The 15,480-nt window shown below is 38.0% G+C and overlaps 1 protein-coding gene across 2 annotated transcripts in view; it reads right to left on the reverse strand.

The window, feature by feature from the left end:
* Positions 1–15,480, reverse strand: part of LOC150082526 (uncharacterized) — an 88,522-nt gene that overhangs the window by 53,011 nt on the left and 20,031 nt on the right. For both annotated transcript variants that reach the window (XM_090378665.1, XM_090378664.1), the window contains exons 2-3: positions 9,409–9,639; positions 4,740–5,089 (exon numbers count right to left, since the gene is read on the reverse strand). In XM_090378665.1, coding sequence (XP_090234791.1) covers positions 4,740–5,027 — 288 coding nt within the window. In that variant the 5' untranslated portion in view covers positions 5,028–5,089; positions 9,409–9,639. The remainder of the gene's footprint in view (positions 1–4,739; positions 5,090–9,408; positions 9,640–15,480) is intronic.

The raw sequence follows: 15,480 nt of genomic DNA on the forward strand, positions 1-15,480 counted from the left end.
TGCTTGATGTTTGCGGAGCAGTTGGGTACGGGACATGATACTGCCAAGGGGGATGTCTTTGTGTGTGCACGACGTAAGGAGTGCAAGGAAATCAGGCGACAACTCAGCGTTGTTATGGGCCTTTATGAGAGCTTGAAGGACAGGGTGGATGCCCTCGAAGGAAATAAATTGAGGGGCCCATCAAGCTCTCAGCTGCCCACATCAACGCCAGAGCTTGCACTTGGTCATCAGGCAACACAGAGGCAGCCCCCTAGGCAGAATGCGCTGGTCCCACAGGAACTAGTAGTTGTTGGTGACTCTATTGTCAGGGAAACGGGGAACATGCTTTGTAAAAAGGATAGGTGGAATAGGACCAGGGTATGTCTGCCAGGGGCAAAGGTTGATGACGTTGTAGAGCGGATATCATCTTTTAAGGGCACAAAAGGTGATATAGTTGTACACGTTGGCACTAATGATATTAAGAGTAGGAGACCGGCGGAACTACTTAGCAAGTACAGGTCACTGTTGAAAAAAAGCCGTGAATTAGAGTTGAACTTGAGTGTCTGCAATTCTGCCCAGACACGATAGGAGGGAGTATATGATGAGAGCCTTGTCGATCAATTCGGCCCTGGAGGGATTGTGCAAGGCTCAAGGGGTAGAATTTTTTTCAGCCTGGACTGTACTTGTTAACAGGAGAGATTGCTTCTACAGGGATGGGATACACTTAAATAGAAAGGGTGCAAGAACTTTTGCTGATGCTGTCGAGGCAGTGTTAGGTGGGTCGGAAAACTGCTAGTTGGGGGGGATACAAGGACTAATAGATTAACAGTAGCCACTGGCAGAGGTGGAAGTGATTCTTCCACTGCTTCTATTGAAATGAGCAGAAGCCTGAAAAACAAGATGCAGGATATTTCAGAGACTGCTGGTAGTCATTGCGGTACAAGTAAACACATGGGTTGTGTTAGGGTAGCTAAGAATAGAAACAGGTGCATATATACTTGCGTGTACACCAATGCTAGGAGTTTGGTAAATAAATTTGATGAATTTGAGGTATTGCTCAAAACATCAAAGGCAGATATTGTTGGGATATCAGAGACGTGGTGTCACACAGATATAAGTAATGCGGAACTGGAATTTGGGGAATACAATGTGTATAGAAAAGATAGACAGGACAGGAGGGGAGGAGGGGTTATGCTATTAATTAAGAAACACATAAAGTCCAAGGAAGTGAAGCCAGTCGACATCGATGGACAGGGCAGTGTCGAGTCAGTTTGGTGTGACATAAGCATAGGGAAATCAAAATTGAGAGTAGGAGTGTGCTATAGGCCTAATGACTCTGATGAGTATAATAAGATATTGTACAGGGAAATAGAGTGGGCCAGTAAATCAGAGAGTCTTATAATGGGGGATTTTAATTTCCCAGATATTTTCCAGATATTGACTGGAATTTGTGGGTTGGTCACTCGCACACTAGCCAGGCTTTTGTGGATTTATTGGATGATTGTTTTCTACATCAGCATGTTCGTGAGGCAACAAGAGGGAGCAATACTCTTGATCTGATTATCAGTAGTGATTCTTCATGCATTAAGAATCTGCAGATAAATGAACCACTAGGTGGCAGTGATCACAGTGTGTTGAAGTGGGATTTACTCAAGGAGGTAACTACCATCAGAGGTAAAGGGAAGGGTTTTTGTTTTCGTAAAGGCGACTATGATGGTCTGAGACAGTATTTAAATTCTATACAGTGGGACCAACTGATGATGTTACCAACAGCAAACTCAAAATGGGAAGCATTCAAGGAACTAATCTTGGAGGCTACCAGGCTTTACATACCAACTAAGAAATATTGTTCAAGGTTTAGGCCTAAATGGTTGTCAGATGAACTAATGAGACATGTGGCAGAGAAGAAAAATGCATGGGATACATACAAATTAATGGGTGACATGGAAGCCTATGATAGATATAAGTTGGTCTGTAACCAAGTCACAAAGGAGATTAGGCAGGCAAAGGCAGACTACGAAAAATCCTTGGCAAAGGATGCAAAGAAAAACAGAAAAGAGTTCTTTACATATTTGAACTCGAGAAGGAAAGGAATGAATCAGATTGGTCCACTGGATATTGATGGTTCAACAGTTGAGGATCCTGCTCAGATGGCTAACAATCTAAACGAGTATTTTGCATCTACATTCACGCATGAGGAGTTATTCATGAAGGAGAATGATGTAGGTAAAGTAAACATTGGCAGTGAGCTGGATGATTTTGTAATAACTGAGAGGAAAGTGGAGGAGAGATTGTTGAGGATAAACATAAAAAAGGCACCTGGGGTGGATGGGATCTATCCAGTTATATTAAAGGAGGCAGCAAAGGAAGTATGCAAACCCCTAGCCATAATTATGAGAGCATCTTTGGACTCAGGGGAGGTACCCATAGACTGGAGATGTGCAAATGTAACCCCAATTCACAAAGGAGGATCAAAGGCTGACACAAGTAATTATAGACCTGTTAGTTTAACTTCTGTTCCAGGTAAATTAATGGAGGCACTGGTTAAAGAAGCACTGCAGGATCATCTAGACAAGAATTCAGTTATAGCTCAGACGCAGCATGGTTTTGTTAAGGGCAGGTCTTGCCTGACCAATTTGATTGGATACTATGATGTAGTCACAAAAGAACTGGATGCAAGGAATAACTTTGATATTATATATTTGGATCTTAGAAAGGCTTTTGATACTGTTGCACATGGAAGACTGCTGCACAAATTGGAGCAGTGTGGTATTGGAGGCAAATTGCTGCTATGGATAAGGGGATGGTTGAGTGGCAGAAGACAGAGAGTGGTAATCAATGGACACTGCTCAACGTGGACTAATGTTATTAGTGGAGTTCCTCAAGGTTCAGTGTTGGGTCCGTTGTTGTTTTCGGTGTTTATGAATGATATTGATGATGGTATATCAAGTTTAATGTCCAAGTTTGCAGATGATACAAAGGTTGGCAGGGTCGTTAAGGACACTACTGATGCTATGCTGCTGCAACAGGATCTGGAAAGGTTGAACAGATGGGCTGAGAGGTGGCAAATGAAGTTTAACATTGACAAATGTAAAGTACTACATATGGGAAACAGTAACCCCAGAGCAACGTATCAACTCTGCGGTACTACACTGACAGTGGTGGAGAATGAAAAGGACCTGGGGGTAATTGTGCAGGCAGATATGAAGTTCTCTGAGCAGTGCAGACGAGCTGCAAGAGTAGCTCATGGTGTCTTGTCAATGATATACAGGAATTTTTCTAGCAGGGATAAGGAGGTGATTATTCCCTTGTATAAGGCAATGGTTAGGCCACATCTTGAGTACTGTATACAGGTCTGGAGGCCTCATTTCAGGAAGGATGTAGAGCTGCTGGAACGGGTACAGAGAAGGGCAACAAGATTAGTGAATGGAACAAAGGGTTGCTCTTACGAAGAAAGGCTTAAGTTTTGCAAATTACAGAGTCTGGAGACTAGGCACCGGCGAGGTGATCTGATAGAGGTGTATAAGGCTTTGAATGGTTTGAGCATGCTCAATGCCAATGGGATTCTTCATCTTGCTCAGAATAATCACCTCAGAGGGCATAAATTCAAATTGAGGAAGGACGGATGTCGGATAGATGTGCGGAAATTTGCCTTTGGCCAGCGGGTGGTTGGTTGGTGGAACCGACTTCCATCACTTGTTGTTGGAGTTGATAGCCTAAACAAATTTAAAGCTCAACTGGACAGGTATTTCGAACGAACGGAGGGGTGAAATGGGAGTGGGTTTTTTTTTTTTTTTTTTTTTTTGGCTGATGCTGAATAAGCTTGCTTTCTTGCATCATATGCCTCTACTAATGCTAATGCTAATAAACATTATGGCAAATGCTAGTTTTTGAAAAGCAAGACATCTGTTGTAATGTATAAAATAAACTGAAAAAACATTTGAGCCCAAAGACCTAGAATTCATCCAAATCTTGTTCACTTTTGTCCACTTTGAACTTATCCAAAAATGTTCACTTCTGTGAGACTGCTAGAAATATATAACACACATGGGACATACATTTAAGAAGTTTCAGTTGGAGAAGAATAATGGAACATTAAGGAACTGCTGAATTTGAACTGTTACAATTTAAACAAACACTGTAAAAGTTAATTTGACAAAAAGCTGCATTGTAGGTCAATGCAACAGACCAAAGAAATAAAATAAGAATACAGCATATTAAAATTATATAAGTATTACTTAATTTAGTAATAGCAGTATTAGTATTTAAAAAAAAAACAATTGGTACAAGACAGTCAGGCCTATTCAGTATTGGGGAGGGGTGGGGGAATCTGGTTTCACACAAGTATCTCTCCAACCCTTAGTATTAAAATAACAAAAATTCCAGAAACAAAGCCTATGCTGCCATGAAAAATATATCCGGCACATTATGCACTGTGGTATTGAAAAGTTGGTGTCCATAATCCAATATATACAGAGCTACAACAAAGATGCAAATTCTACTGGCCTCTATTTTCTCAAGAACAGAACAGAAATTTATTTACAGAGAATCTACTATCAAAATAAATAAATAAAGATAAAATATAAAAACTGACTGAAAGAATTAACTACAAGTAAATGTATGTATGGATGATTTATTTAAAAAAAAAAGCTATTAATTTTTTTTTTGTTTGCATAAATCAGTAAAAATTCTAGGGTAATACAAATACACTTAACAAATACATAAACGAAAGAAAAAAAAAAAAGCCAAAATGTTCATACCTTGGCATTTCTAGCACTTTCTCCCTCACCACAGATTTTGCATATAAACATTCTGTTCGACCTTCTCCGAGCTGGCTGCTGTGTCTTGGCGTTGGAAGTTGCTTTAGAAGGTAAATTTGCAGTTTTATCAATCCAGAATATTGAGCTGTCAGAGCTGCTTTCGAGATTAGTGGAAAGTGTAGATTGTGTAATGGTTACGGTAACCTTAAAGAGGTGTTCTATTTTTTTCCTTTTGAAAAACAGAGTTTTGTACTGGGAGTAATTGAGGCACATTTTCTCTGTTTCCATAATGTCATAAACTTATGCTGTTGTGAAATTTAGTACTTTGGAATTTGGTGAAGTCTGGCAATCTGTACTAAAAATAAAAGCATAACTGTTAAAAAAAAAATTATATATATATGTATATATTTAAGTATTATATAATTCGAATATTATAATATGTTAATACATCGACATGCAATGTCTGAACCAACATTTTTGCCAATGCATCCTCTAAATTTACTTATGGTTTGCAATCCTACTTACTATATTACTTTCTCTTTTTGATCTGCCTATATTGACAAAAATGTACAAATCATTATGGCTCCAATGGATTATCACAGTTGTGGTTCCCTGACAAAATTTGTTGTGATATTCTATTTTGCTAAACTTTCTATTCAGCACTGATATTCTGAATCCATCATACACTTATCCTAGGTATTATATATGTAATGATTGCTCATTATTTACTAAAACTCCAAAACTTTAATGTTTAACCATTCATACTGATAACAGGCATTTTATAATATGAATTTTATCATATTCCTTATATCATTATTACATTTTTGGGATCATTAATATTTTTCACATTCTTTCACCTTTCAATATTTTCCTTTCTTATAATTCCACTTTCCTCTCACCACTTATAGGTTGGCATCCTACACAATGAACACTTCTGCATACTATTCTTACATATAAAAAAATATTTATTATTAAACACACATGCTTCTATTTTCTCTGAATTTTTTTTTTTTTAATTTTTCAAATAGTTTCATCAACTCATTATTTAACTGTCTTTAAAAGCACAAAAAGCACAAAATCTCACAAAGTGAGAAATCTTTACTGATACAAAACCTTACTTTGATTTCTTCCAATTCTGGAATGCTGCAGAAAAGACACCTAAGAACTTTATGTTTAATCCTTTTTTCATAAGTTCGGTGTTATGATCTGTTGGAGATATTAAAAGCTCTTCTTATTAACTTTTTAAATGAGGAAGTTGTTAGGGAAGGACTACATGACTTCACTGAAGAAGGCTTTAAGATTATACTTTCCAATTTACAAAAGAGAACACTCTTTTGTAAGAGAGAACAAAAGAGAACATAAAAGCAGAAAACTAACACTGATTCCTGAACATTTAAAACTAACTTTTATCTCTTTCTCCTCTTATACTGCCAAGAAAATCATGCATTTGATTGCAGCACTGAAAAGCAATCAGTGGCAAAAATGAGAAACAGTCCAAACTCTTATTGTATCATATGCAAAGTGTCAATATTATGAAGACCTCATCATGAAGCTCAATTAAAATTTTATTATAATAAGCATTGTAAAATGGTTTGCTGCACTTAAGAAAAGCAACTTAAAGAATTTTTTTTATCACACAACCACACTTCAGTAAACCTCCACATGGGTAGTTTAAGATAGAATTTCAAGATGGTAACTGATTTTATTCTAAGTGTTTTAAAGGATCTCTTGAGAAATGGAAGTCACTGCCTGTTTAATCTGGTCTTTTAACTCTGTGACTTTTAACATACACCATGTTCTTTCATAGTCCCTACAAAGAAATTCAGGGAAAGAGGAGGCCATGGAATGGGATCATTCCAGCTAATCCATCGATTAGGAAAAATTTTTAGTGAGAAAACTGCATACATGCAAGCTCCAGTGTGCTAGTGTCCCATCTTGCTGACAGAACACTTATGGCTGCATATCTTCCTGCACGTTTCCTGTTGCACCATGTGACGGCCAGGTACGTGTGCGTCGTTTACCTGGGGAAGTGATGGCATATGGATGCACCGTGAAAAAAAAAAAAAAAAAAAAAAACAAGCGGCGGTGGCGGTGTCATGCTTTGGGCAATGTTCTGCTGGGATACCCTGAATCCAGTCATCCATGTGCCGGGCACTCTGACATCTACTACCTACCTAAACATCATTGCTGACCAGGTACACCCATTCATGGCAATAGTCTTCCCCTTTGGCAGTGCCATCTTTCAGCAGGATAATGCTCCATGCCACAATGTCCAGATTGTTCGAGACTGGTTCACAGAACACGAGGAAGACTTCCCTGGCTTCTTCCAAATTACTTAGACATCAATCCTATTGAGCATCTATGGTTTGTGTTGGAACAGCAACTCTGATCTCAACCACGAACCTTATAGGAGTTAAAGGATCTGCTGGTTACTTGTTGGTACCAAATACCACAAGACACATTTAGAAATCTTGTAGCATCCATGCCTTGCTGGGTACAAGCTGTTTTGGCTGCATGTGGAGGACCAACATCATATTAGGTAGGTGGTTATAATGTTTTGGCTCATTGGTGTAAAAACTTAATAAATGGAACTGTTAGGTATTCCTTTTGGCCTAGGGGATGCCGTGAAAAAATTAATGAGACACTAAGGGCACCATGAACCGAGAAAGTTTGGGAACCTTTGTCTTAGATTATTGCACTTTAAAGCATAGGGGTTCAATCTCTTGCAAACAATGCTGTGCAATGTTTCTCATGATATTAACAGCTGCAGGTTTGTCCAGTGGATAGACTTTGTAGGACTTCAGGTACACACTTCCTGAATTCCTCTGCAGGTACACACTTCCTGAATTCCTCTGCAGATACACTAAACCTCCTTTTTGGTGCAGTACACTGCCAGTTTCTTGAAACTGTTTCAACCTCCAGGCTCAATTGTTCCACAAGTGGATCTTTCTGGAATTCCCATTGAAAACATCTCTTTACAGTCACTAGAGATTTGGTATCCCACAGCCACCACCTGCACACTGCTTTCTCCAGCACTGTTGCCATTTTAATGCTGTACTATCACAATGTTTTCTGAGATCAAGGCTGCCAACTGCATGAGAAAAAACTCAATGAGTTGCTTTGATAGCTGCAGCAAACCATTTTAACTAAGAAAAATGGTAGTAAGATAAACAAAATGTATCTGAAATTTTTTTTTGCAAAAAAAATTTCACTTGAAAATGAAACTACTACCCATCCTCTTAGCTGAGGTCCAGGATATAAACTCAGGAATCTGATTAATCATGCACCAAGACTTCCAGGTGGAAAACTTGAATATTTTCTCCATATTTTTTTTTTTTTTTTTTGCTTTCCTAATTTGTTTCTTTTCCTAAACTATTAGGCAACAGGGGATGATTTTTTTTTTTTTTTTTTAATAAATAGGGTATGCCCCACAGTTTAAAAATCCCATGAAGCTTTAGTGCTTACTCTTTGGAAAAAAGGATTTTAAAAACATTCATCTCATTTCAGGTTAGCTCTCCATCTGCTTGCTTGTTTGCCTCTTTAAAAAAGATGAGTTTTTTCAATTTCAGTGGGAAATGAGGTTAAATTTGAAAAGTTCTATGAATTGGTTCACTATTGGTTTTAAGAAACACAGGTTGTGTTGTCATGAGCTCCAGATCTCTCTAAACAGCTACAAATGTGTAGAGATATTTGGAAATGAAAGATATTTGTTCTCATTAGTCAATATAGCACCACAACAAAGAATACAATTATAAATGTCATTTTAAAGCTTCTTACCTTTTTTTTATATTGAGTGTTAACCAAAATGCACCAGCACATAACTTTATGAACGATTATTTAAAACTAAGCATTACAAACATGAATATGCAATTTCAGCATTACATTATTGGCCCACGGTAAAAAATCGAATGTATTCAAAAACTGAATAGATGCCGGTGCATTTTTATAAATATATCTGGTAGTCCCATCTCTTCTACATATTACAAAATTTTATAGAACTGCTAATAGATTAAAGGTTAAAAATGTTTCTGTAATGTTTAATATTATTATGGTGGAACATTATGACTTAAAACAGCCATAAATGGTAGGCAGGGCAAAAAAGCTATAGTAATTTACATTATTTCTAATGGAAAAAGCAACCCTAATCAGCACAGATTCACTCAGCTGTGTTTTCACAGGACCAGTTAAGAGCACTGAGCAGGTAACAAGTGTGCTGTGTTTTGCCATCATTTGACTATCCTCAAAGACATTCAGTGGTTATTTAAAACTAACCATTACAATCATGGATATGTAATTTCAGCATTATATTATTGGCTCTAGGTAAAAATTTTATGTATTCAAAAGCTGAACAGATGCCAGAGCTTTTTTTTTTTTTTTTTTTTTTCAAATATATATCTGATAGAACTGATAATGGATTAAAGGTTTAAATGTCTCTGTTAATGATGCCCACAAATGTCTCTGTTAATGGTGTCCCTTAGAGAACTTGCTGGCTGTTGCTCTGTATCACATCGTGCATTTAGGGTGCCAGTGTAACGTATTATTCACTGGACAGATGTCATATGATGGGTGTATGAATACTAATATACATGCATGCACTCACAAAATTTATTTCATCCTGTAATCTTATGAATATTCTACTAAGAGAAATCTTGAAAATGTATAGACTGACCTCAAAGTCTTTTTACCACAAAAGATACTAGTTTTCTTTTTTTTATTTCAAGCTGATAACCACTGATTACACACCCAAAAAACAAAAGCTGGTAGCATTGGGGTTGAGTGATTCCATACAAGCAAAACTACTGGCAATGTTTGTGAATTCATCAATAATCCAGCTGTTCTTTTGTGTCTGCCATAAAAATCAATGCTAAGTAGATGAAAAAAAAGCTACTTGTGATGAGATCTACAAAGAAACAAAAGCTAGTTTAGTCACACAACAAAAGGATATGTGATAAAAGCATATATAAAGAAAGGCACAGCCAATAGAAATTGCACATGGTACCAAAAATAAAGCAATAACTATAATACTGTATATTAATTTTTATGTAACTATTATATTCCATAATAAATTTAGAGCATAAAGTTTCAAGCTAGGAAATTTTCAACTTATTGTATATGTGCTATTATATAACACATGGCATCATTTTGTAAGCAGTTATAGAAATAATACAAACAGCTTGCATAAAAGGCATCATTATATATATATTATCGCATATTACAAATCCCTTCATTAGTTTCCCTACCCATGCACCTCAAATAGAACTAGTGATGGGCATAATCATGATGGAAAGCATGATGAATTTGAAGTAATGATTAAGTCATCATCAATACAGACACTGTACGAACAGTTGAAAAACATGGTGTCACTCTGACATAAGAGATGATCAATTTGAATATGGGAAGTACAATATATACAGGAACGACAGAGGAGGTGGAGGGGTTATGCTCTTAGTTAAGAAGCATATTAAATCTAAGGCAGAGCATCTAGTTGACACAGGTGACGAGTGCAATGTTGAGTCAGTTTAATGCCTAATGACTGTGATGAGTATACCAAACAGCTATATAGCTAAAGAGTGGGCCAGCAAATCAGAATGTCTGATTTGAATGTCTCATAATGGGGGAATGCAGAATGTCATATAATGGGAAATTTTAACTTTCCAGATGCAGACTGGATTTTTGTGGGTTTGTCACTCACACACTAGCAAAATTTGGTAGATTTCTTGGATGGCTGTTTTCTACAGCAGAATGTCTGACAACCAACAACAAAAAGCAATACCCTTGATCTGGTTATCAGCAGTGATTCTTCATGCATTAAGAATCTGCAGGTAAAATACCCACTGGGCGGCACTGATCACAGTGTACGAGTAGATTTTAATTAAAGACATAACTACTGTCAAGGGTAAAGGTAAAGGCTTTTGTTTTTATAAAGGTGACTACAGTGGTCTCTCAGACAATTTTTAAATTCTGTGCAATGGGACCAATAGATGATGTTACCAACAGCAAATTCTAAATGGCAAGTATTCAGAGAAGTAATCAAAGAAGCTACTATGCTTTTCATGCAAACGAAGAAATACTGTTCAAAGCTTAGACCTAAATGAATGTCAGACAAACTATGGAAACACATAGCAGAGAAGAAACATGCATGGGATGCTTTATCAGGTGATACAGAAGCCTATAGTATAGATGAATTGTAATCAAGTCACAAGAGAGACTGGACAAGCTAAGGCAGATTATGAGAAGTCTCTGGCAAAGAATGCAAAGCAAAACAGCAAAGATTTCTATGCTTATATTAACAGTAGAAAGGGTTGAATCACATCTGGCCATGATGTCTATGGGTTAGCTGTTGATGACCCTGCCCAGGTTGCAAAGAAATTGAATAGGTATTTTGCATCTACATTCACACATGAATAATTCTTTAGGTAAGAGGATGCCAGAAGTTTATCAAACTAACAAGGAACTAAATGATTGTGATAACTGAAAGGAAAGTGGAGGAGAAACTGTTGAAGATGGATATAAAAAAGGCCCTGGAATGGATGGAATCTATCCAGTTATATTAAGGGAGGCAGCAAAGGAGGTAAGCAAATCCTTAGCCATATGATGCAAGAAAGCAAGCTTATGCAGCATCAGCCAAAAAAAAAAAAAAAAGAAAGAAAGAAAGAAAGAAAGAAAAAACACGCTCCCATTTCATCCCTCCGTTTGTTCCAAGTACCTGTCCAGCTCAGCCTTAAATTTATTTAGGCTATCAAACTTTAATGGTTCCTTTATCTGCAGATTCTTAATGCATGAAGAATCACTACTGATAATCAGATCAAGAATATTACTCCCTCTAGTTGCCTCCCGAACATGCTGATGTAGAAAACAATCATCCAATAGATCCACAAAAGCCTTGCTAGTGTGTGAGTGATCAACCCACAAATTCCAGTCAATATCTGGGAAATTAAAATCCCCCATTATAAGACTCTCCGATTTACTGGCCCACTCTATTTCCCTGTACAGTTCCTTATTATACTCATCAGAGTCATTAGGCCTATAACGCACTCCTCCTCTCAATTTTGATCTCCCAATGCTTATGTCACACCAAACTGACTCGACACTGCACTGTCCAGCGATGTCGACGGGTTCACTTCCTTGGATTTTATGTGTTTCTTAACTAATAGTATAACCCCTCCTCCCTTCCTATCTTGTCTATCCTTCCTGTACACATTATACTCCCCAAATTCCAGTTCTGCATTCCTTATATCTGTGTGACACCATGTCTCTGATATCCCAACAATATCTGCCTTTGATGTTCTGAGCAATACCTCAAATTCATCAAATTTATTTACCCAACTCCTAGGATTGGTGTACATGCAAGTATACCTGCACCTGTTCCTATTCTTAGCTACCCTAACACAACCCATATGTTTACTTGTACCGCAATGACTCCCAGCAGTCTCTGAAATACCCTGTATCTTGTTTTCCAGGCTGCTGTTCATTCCAATAGAAGCAGTGCAAGAATCACTTTCACCTCTGCCAGTGGCTACTGTTAATCTATTAGTCCCCCCCCCCCAATCTAGCAGTTTTCCGACCCACCTAACACTGCCTCGATAGCATCAGCAAATATTCTTGCACCCTTTCTATTTAAGTGTATCCCATCCCTGTAGAAGCAGTCTCTCCTGTAATTATGAGAGCATCCTTGGATTAAGGGGAGGTTCCAATTCATAAAGGGGATCAAAAGGCAATGTAATGACAGACCTGTTAGCATGTCTGTTCCAGGGAAAATAATGGAATCACTGGTTATAGAAGTAATGCAGGACCATGTGGACAGGCATGCAATTACACTGCAATTAGAGCATAGATAGAGCATAGTTAGACAAGACTACTCCTTAACAAATATAGTACATATATACATTCTATGAGGAGGGGTACGAAAGTAATGCCCCCTATTTTTTTAACTCAGAAAATTTAATTCCTGCAACTATGCCTTTTACATCAATTAACTGGACTTGGCACATCCATAACCTTAGTCATCCCATGCATCATAAAAAAATAAAACCAAACCAAACATCAATTAAACTTCAATCATTAATAAGCACTCTGTTATTTTTTCACAAATCACCATTTTCTATGCATTTCCACCATCTCTGAGTCAGATGCTGTATTTCAATCCTGCAAAAGTCCTTACTCTTTCTCCAGAGGGCTTCGCGAACACTGTGCTTGAGCTAGTAGTCATCCACAAAATGGGTTTTACAGAGTACAGGTTGAAGAGGTGACAATTGGAAGGTGCAAGATACAGGCTATAAGGGAGGTGAAGGAGAACAGTGCACCCCAGTTTTGCAATGGCCTCCATTGTGCACAGACTGGTGTGTTGTTGTGCATTGTCATGGAGAAGAACCTAAGGTTTTTGTCTGGACAAACTCTACGGATATGGGCTTTCAAACTTTTTTAATGTTTCTACATATCGATCTGAGTTGATTCTGGTGCCACGCTCCAAGAAGTCCACAAGCAAGACCTCATCTTTGTTCCAAAACAAACACAGTAGCCATGACTTTACCAAGAAGGCTGTTTTTTGAACTTCTTGCACAGTGAATTTTGATGGTGTTACTCCATCGACTGTGTCTTCATTTCAGGATCATTAGCATTAGTAGAGGCATATGATGCAAGAAAGCAAGCTTATGCAGCATCAGTCAAAAAAAAAAAAAAAAAACCCCTTCCACTTCAACCCTCCATTCGAAATACCTGTCCAGCTGAGCCTTAAATTTATTTAGGCTATCAACTTCCACAACAAGGGATGGAAGTCTGTTCCACCAACCAACTACCCGCTGGTCATCATAATGGTGGACTCTGATTTCATCACCTGTAACTATGCATGAAAGGGAAAAAAAAAAAAAAAAAAAACTCTCCTTCACTGTTGTAGTGCTAGAGAAGTTCCTTACAAATGACTTTCCAAGCTTCTTTGTGCTCATGTGTCAGCATTTTTGGGACCAACCAGACACAAACCTTACTGTAGCCTAGTTCCATTATGATGGCTATCAGAGCAGGTTTCCCTATACCTACTGCATCGCACAATTCATGTTATTCGTTATTTGGTTTTTAGGAGCATTAGCAACTAAGGCCATATTGCTCAGGGGATATGCAGCGGTCATTCCCTGACCTTTCCGCATCCTCCATATTTGGTGGTCATGGGCTCGAACCCCAATCTAATCAAGAAGCGTGTGCTACGCACTGCTGCTCCTGCCCACCTGGCTACGGAGGTGCCGCACAATTCATGTGTTGTGATGCAGCGGTCATCCTTGATCAGTCACGTAGCCATGTAGGCAATTTATTCCAGTAATTTAGATTATAAAGTATTTAAGGGCAAAGGCCTCATGCTACAAGGTAGAATGACTAATATGTAGGTTAGTGCAAATGCATCATTTTAGCATAGCTATCTACCAAAGTAGTTTAATTAATTTAATTAATTAAATTGGCATCGTTTTGGTTATATCTCAAATTGTTGTGACTGCCTTCACAACGAGTTGCCATGGTATTGTACTACCTCAAATAAATAACACTTCACCAGTGGAGAAGACTACTGTTATTTATTCTCAGCGGATACCACGACCCAGACGGCACAGTTTCAAGGCTTGTTGGCTTCTCTTCGGTGGGTGGGCAGGTACCCTGGTGTTGCAATAGCGACAACCCAGTTATGAAGTATAACTTCACAATATGAGAGATGCCTGATGGTGCGTAGTGATATAGACTATAAAGTATTAAGGGCAAAGGCCTCATGCTACGAGGTAGAATGACTAATATGTAGGTTAGTGCAAAGGCATCATTTTAACATAGCTATCTACCAAAGTAGTTAAATTAATTAATTAATTGGCATCGTTTTGGTTATATCTCATATTGTGACTGCCTTCACAATGAGTTGCCAAGGTATTGTACTACCTCGAATAAATAACATCAGGCATCTCTGATATTGTGAAATTATACTTCATAACTGGGTTGTCACTATTGCAACACCAGAGTACCTGCCCACCCACCCAAGAGAAGCCAACAAGCTTTGAAACAGTGCCGTCTGGGTGGTGGTATCTGCTGAGAATAAATAACAATAGTCTTCTCCACTGGTGAAGTGTTATTTATTCGAGGTAGTACAATACCATGGCAACTCGTGAAGGCAGTCACAACAATATGAGATATAACCAAAACGATGCAATTTAATTAATTAAATTAATTAAACTACTTTGGTAGATAGCTGTTAAAATTATGCATTTGCACTAACCTACATATTCCAGTAATTTATAACTCACTGGCTAAAATAAAATTTCCTGCAATCCAGTCTAAACATCTCCCACCAAAACTTGAATTTATGGCCCCTAGTTCTAGAATCATCTATAACCATGAAAATTTCATCCTCATTCATTTTACTTTTGCCTCTCAGAGCCTTAAACACCTCGATAGTCTCCTCTAATGTACTTAGTCTCCAAGCTGTGCAACCCACATATTCGAAGTCTTTCCTCATACAGACACCCTTTTGCCAATCTCACCAGGCGAGTTACCCGTCTTTGGACCCTTTCAAGAAGCTGTCTTTTTTTAGGTGCAGTCTCCACACTTGAACACAGTGTGCCTAGTGTGGTCTAACAATAGCCTTATAATGGGATTATGATGTCCTTATCTCTACTAGAAAATGTTCAATAAATAATCAATAGGACATCATGATCCTTCCTTGCAACCTGTCTACAAAGTTCAGAGCACTTCATGTCTGACTGTATCATAACTCCCA

The sequence above is a fragment of the Mastigoproctus giganteus genome, chromosome 7, assembly GCF_048544385.1.
Source record: "Mastigoproctus giganteus isolate SK-2022 chromosome 7, ASM4854438v1, whole genome shotgun sequence".
Lineage (NCBI taxonomy): Eukaryota > Metazoa > Arthropoda > Arachnida > Uropygi > Thelyphonidae > Mastigoproctus > Mastigoproctus giganteus.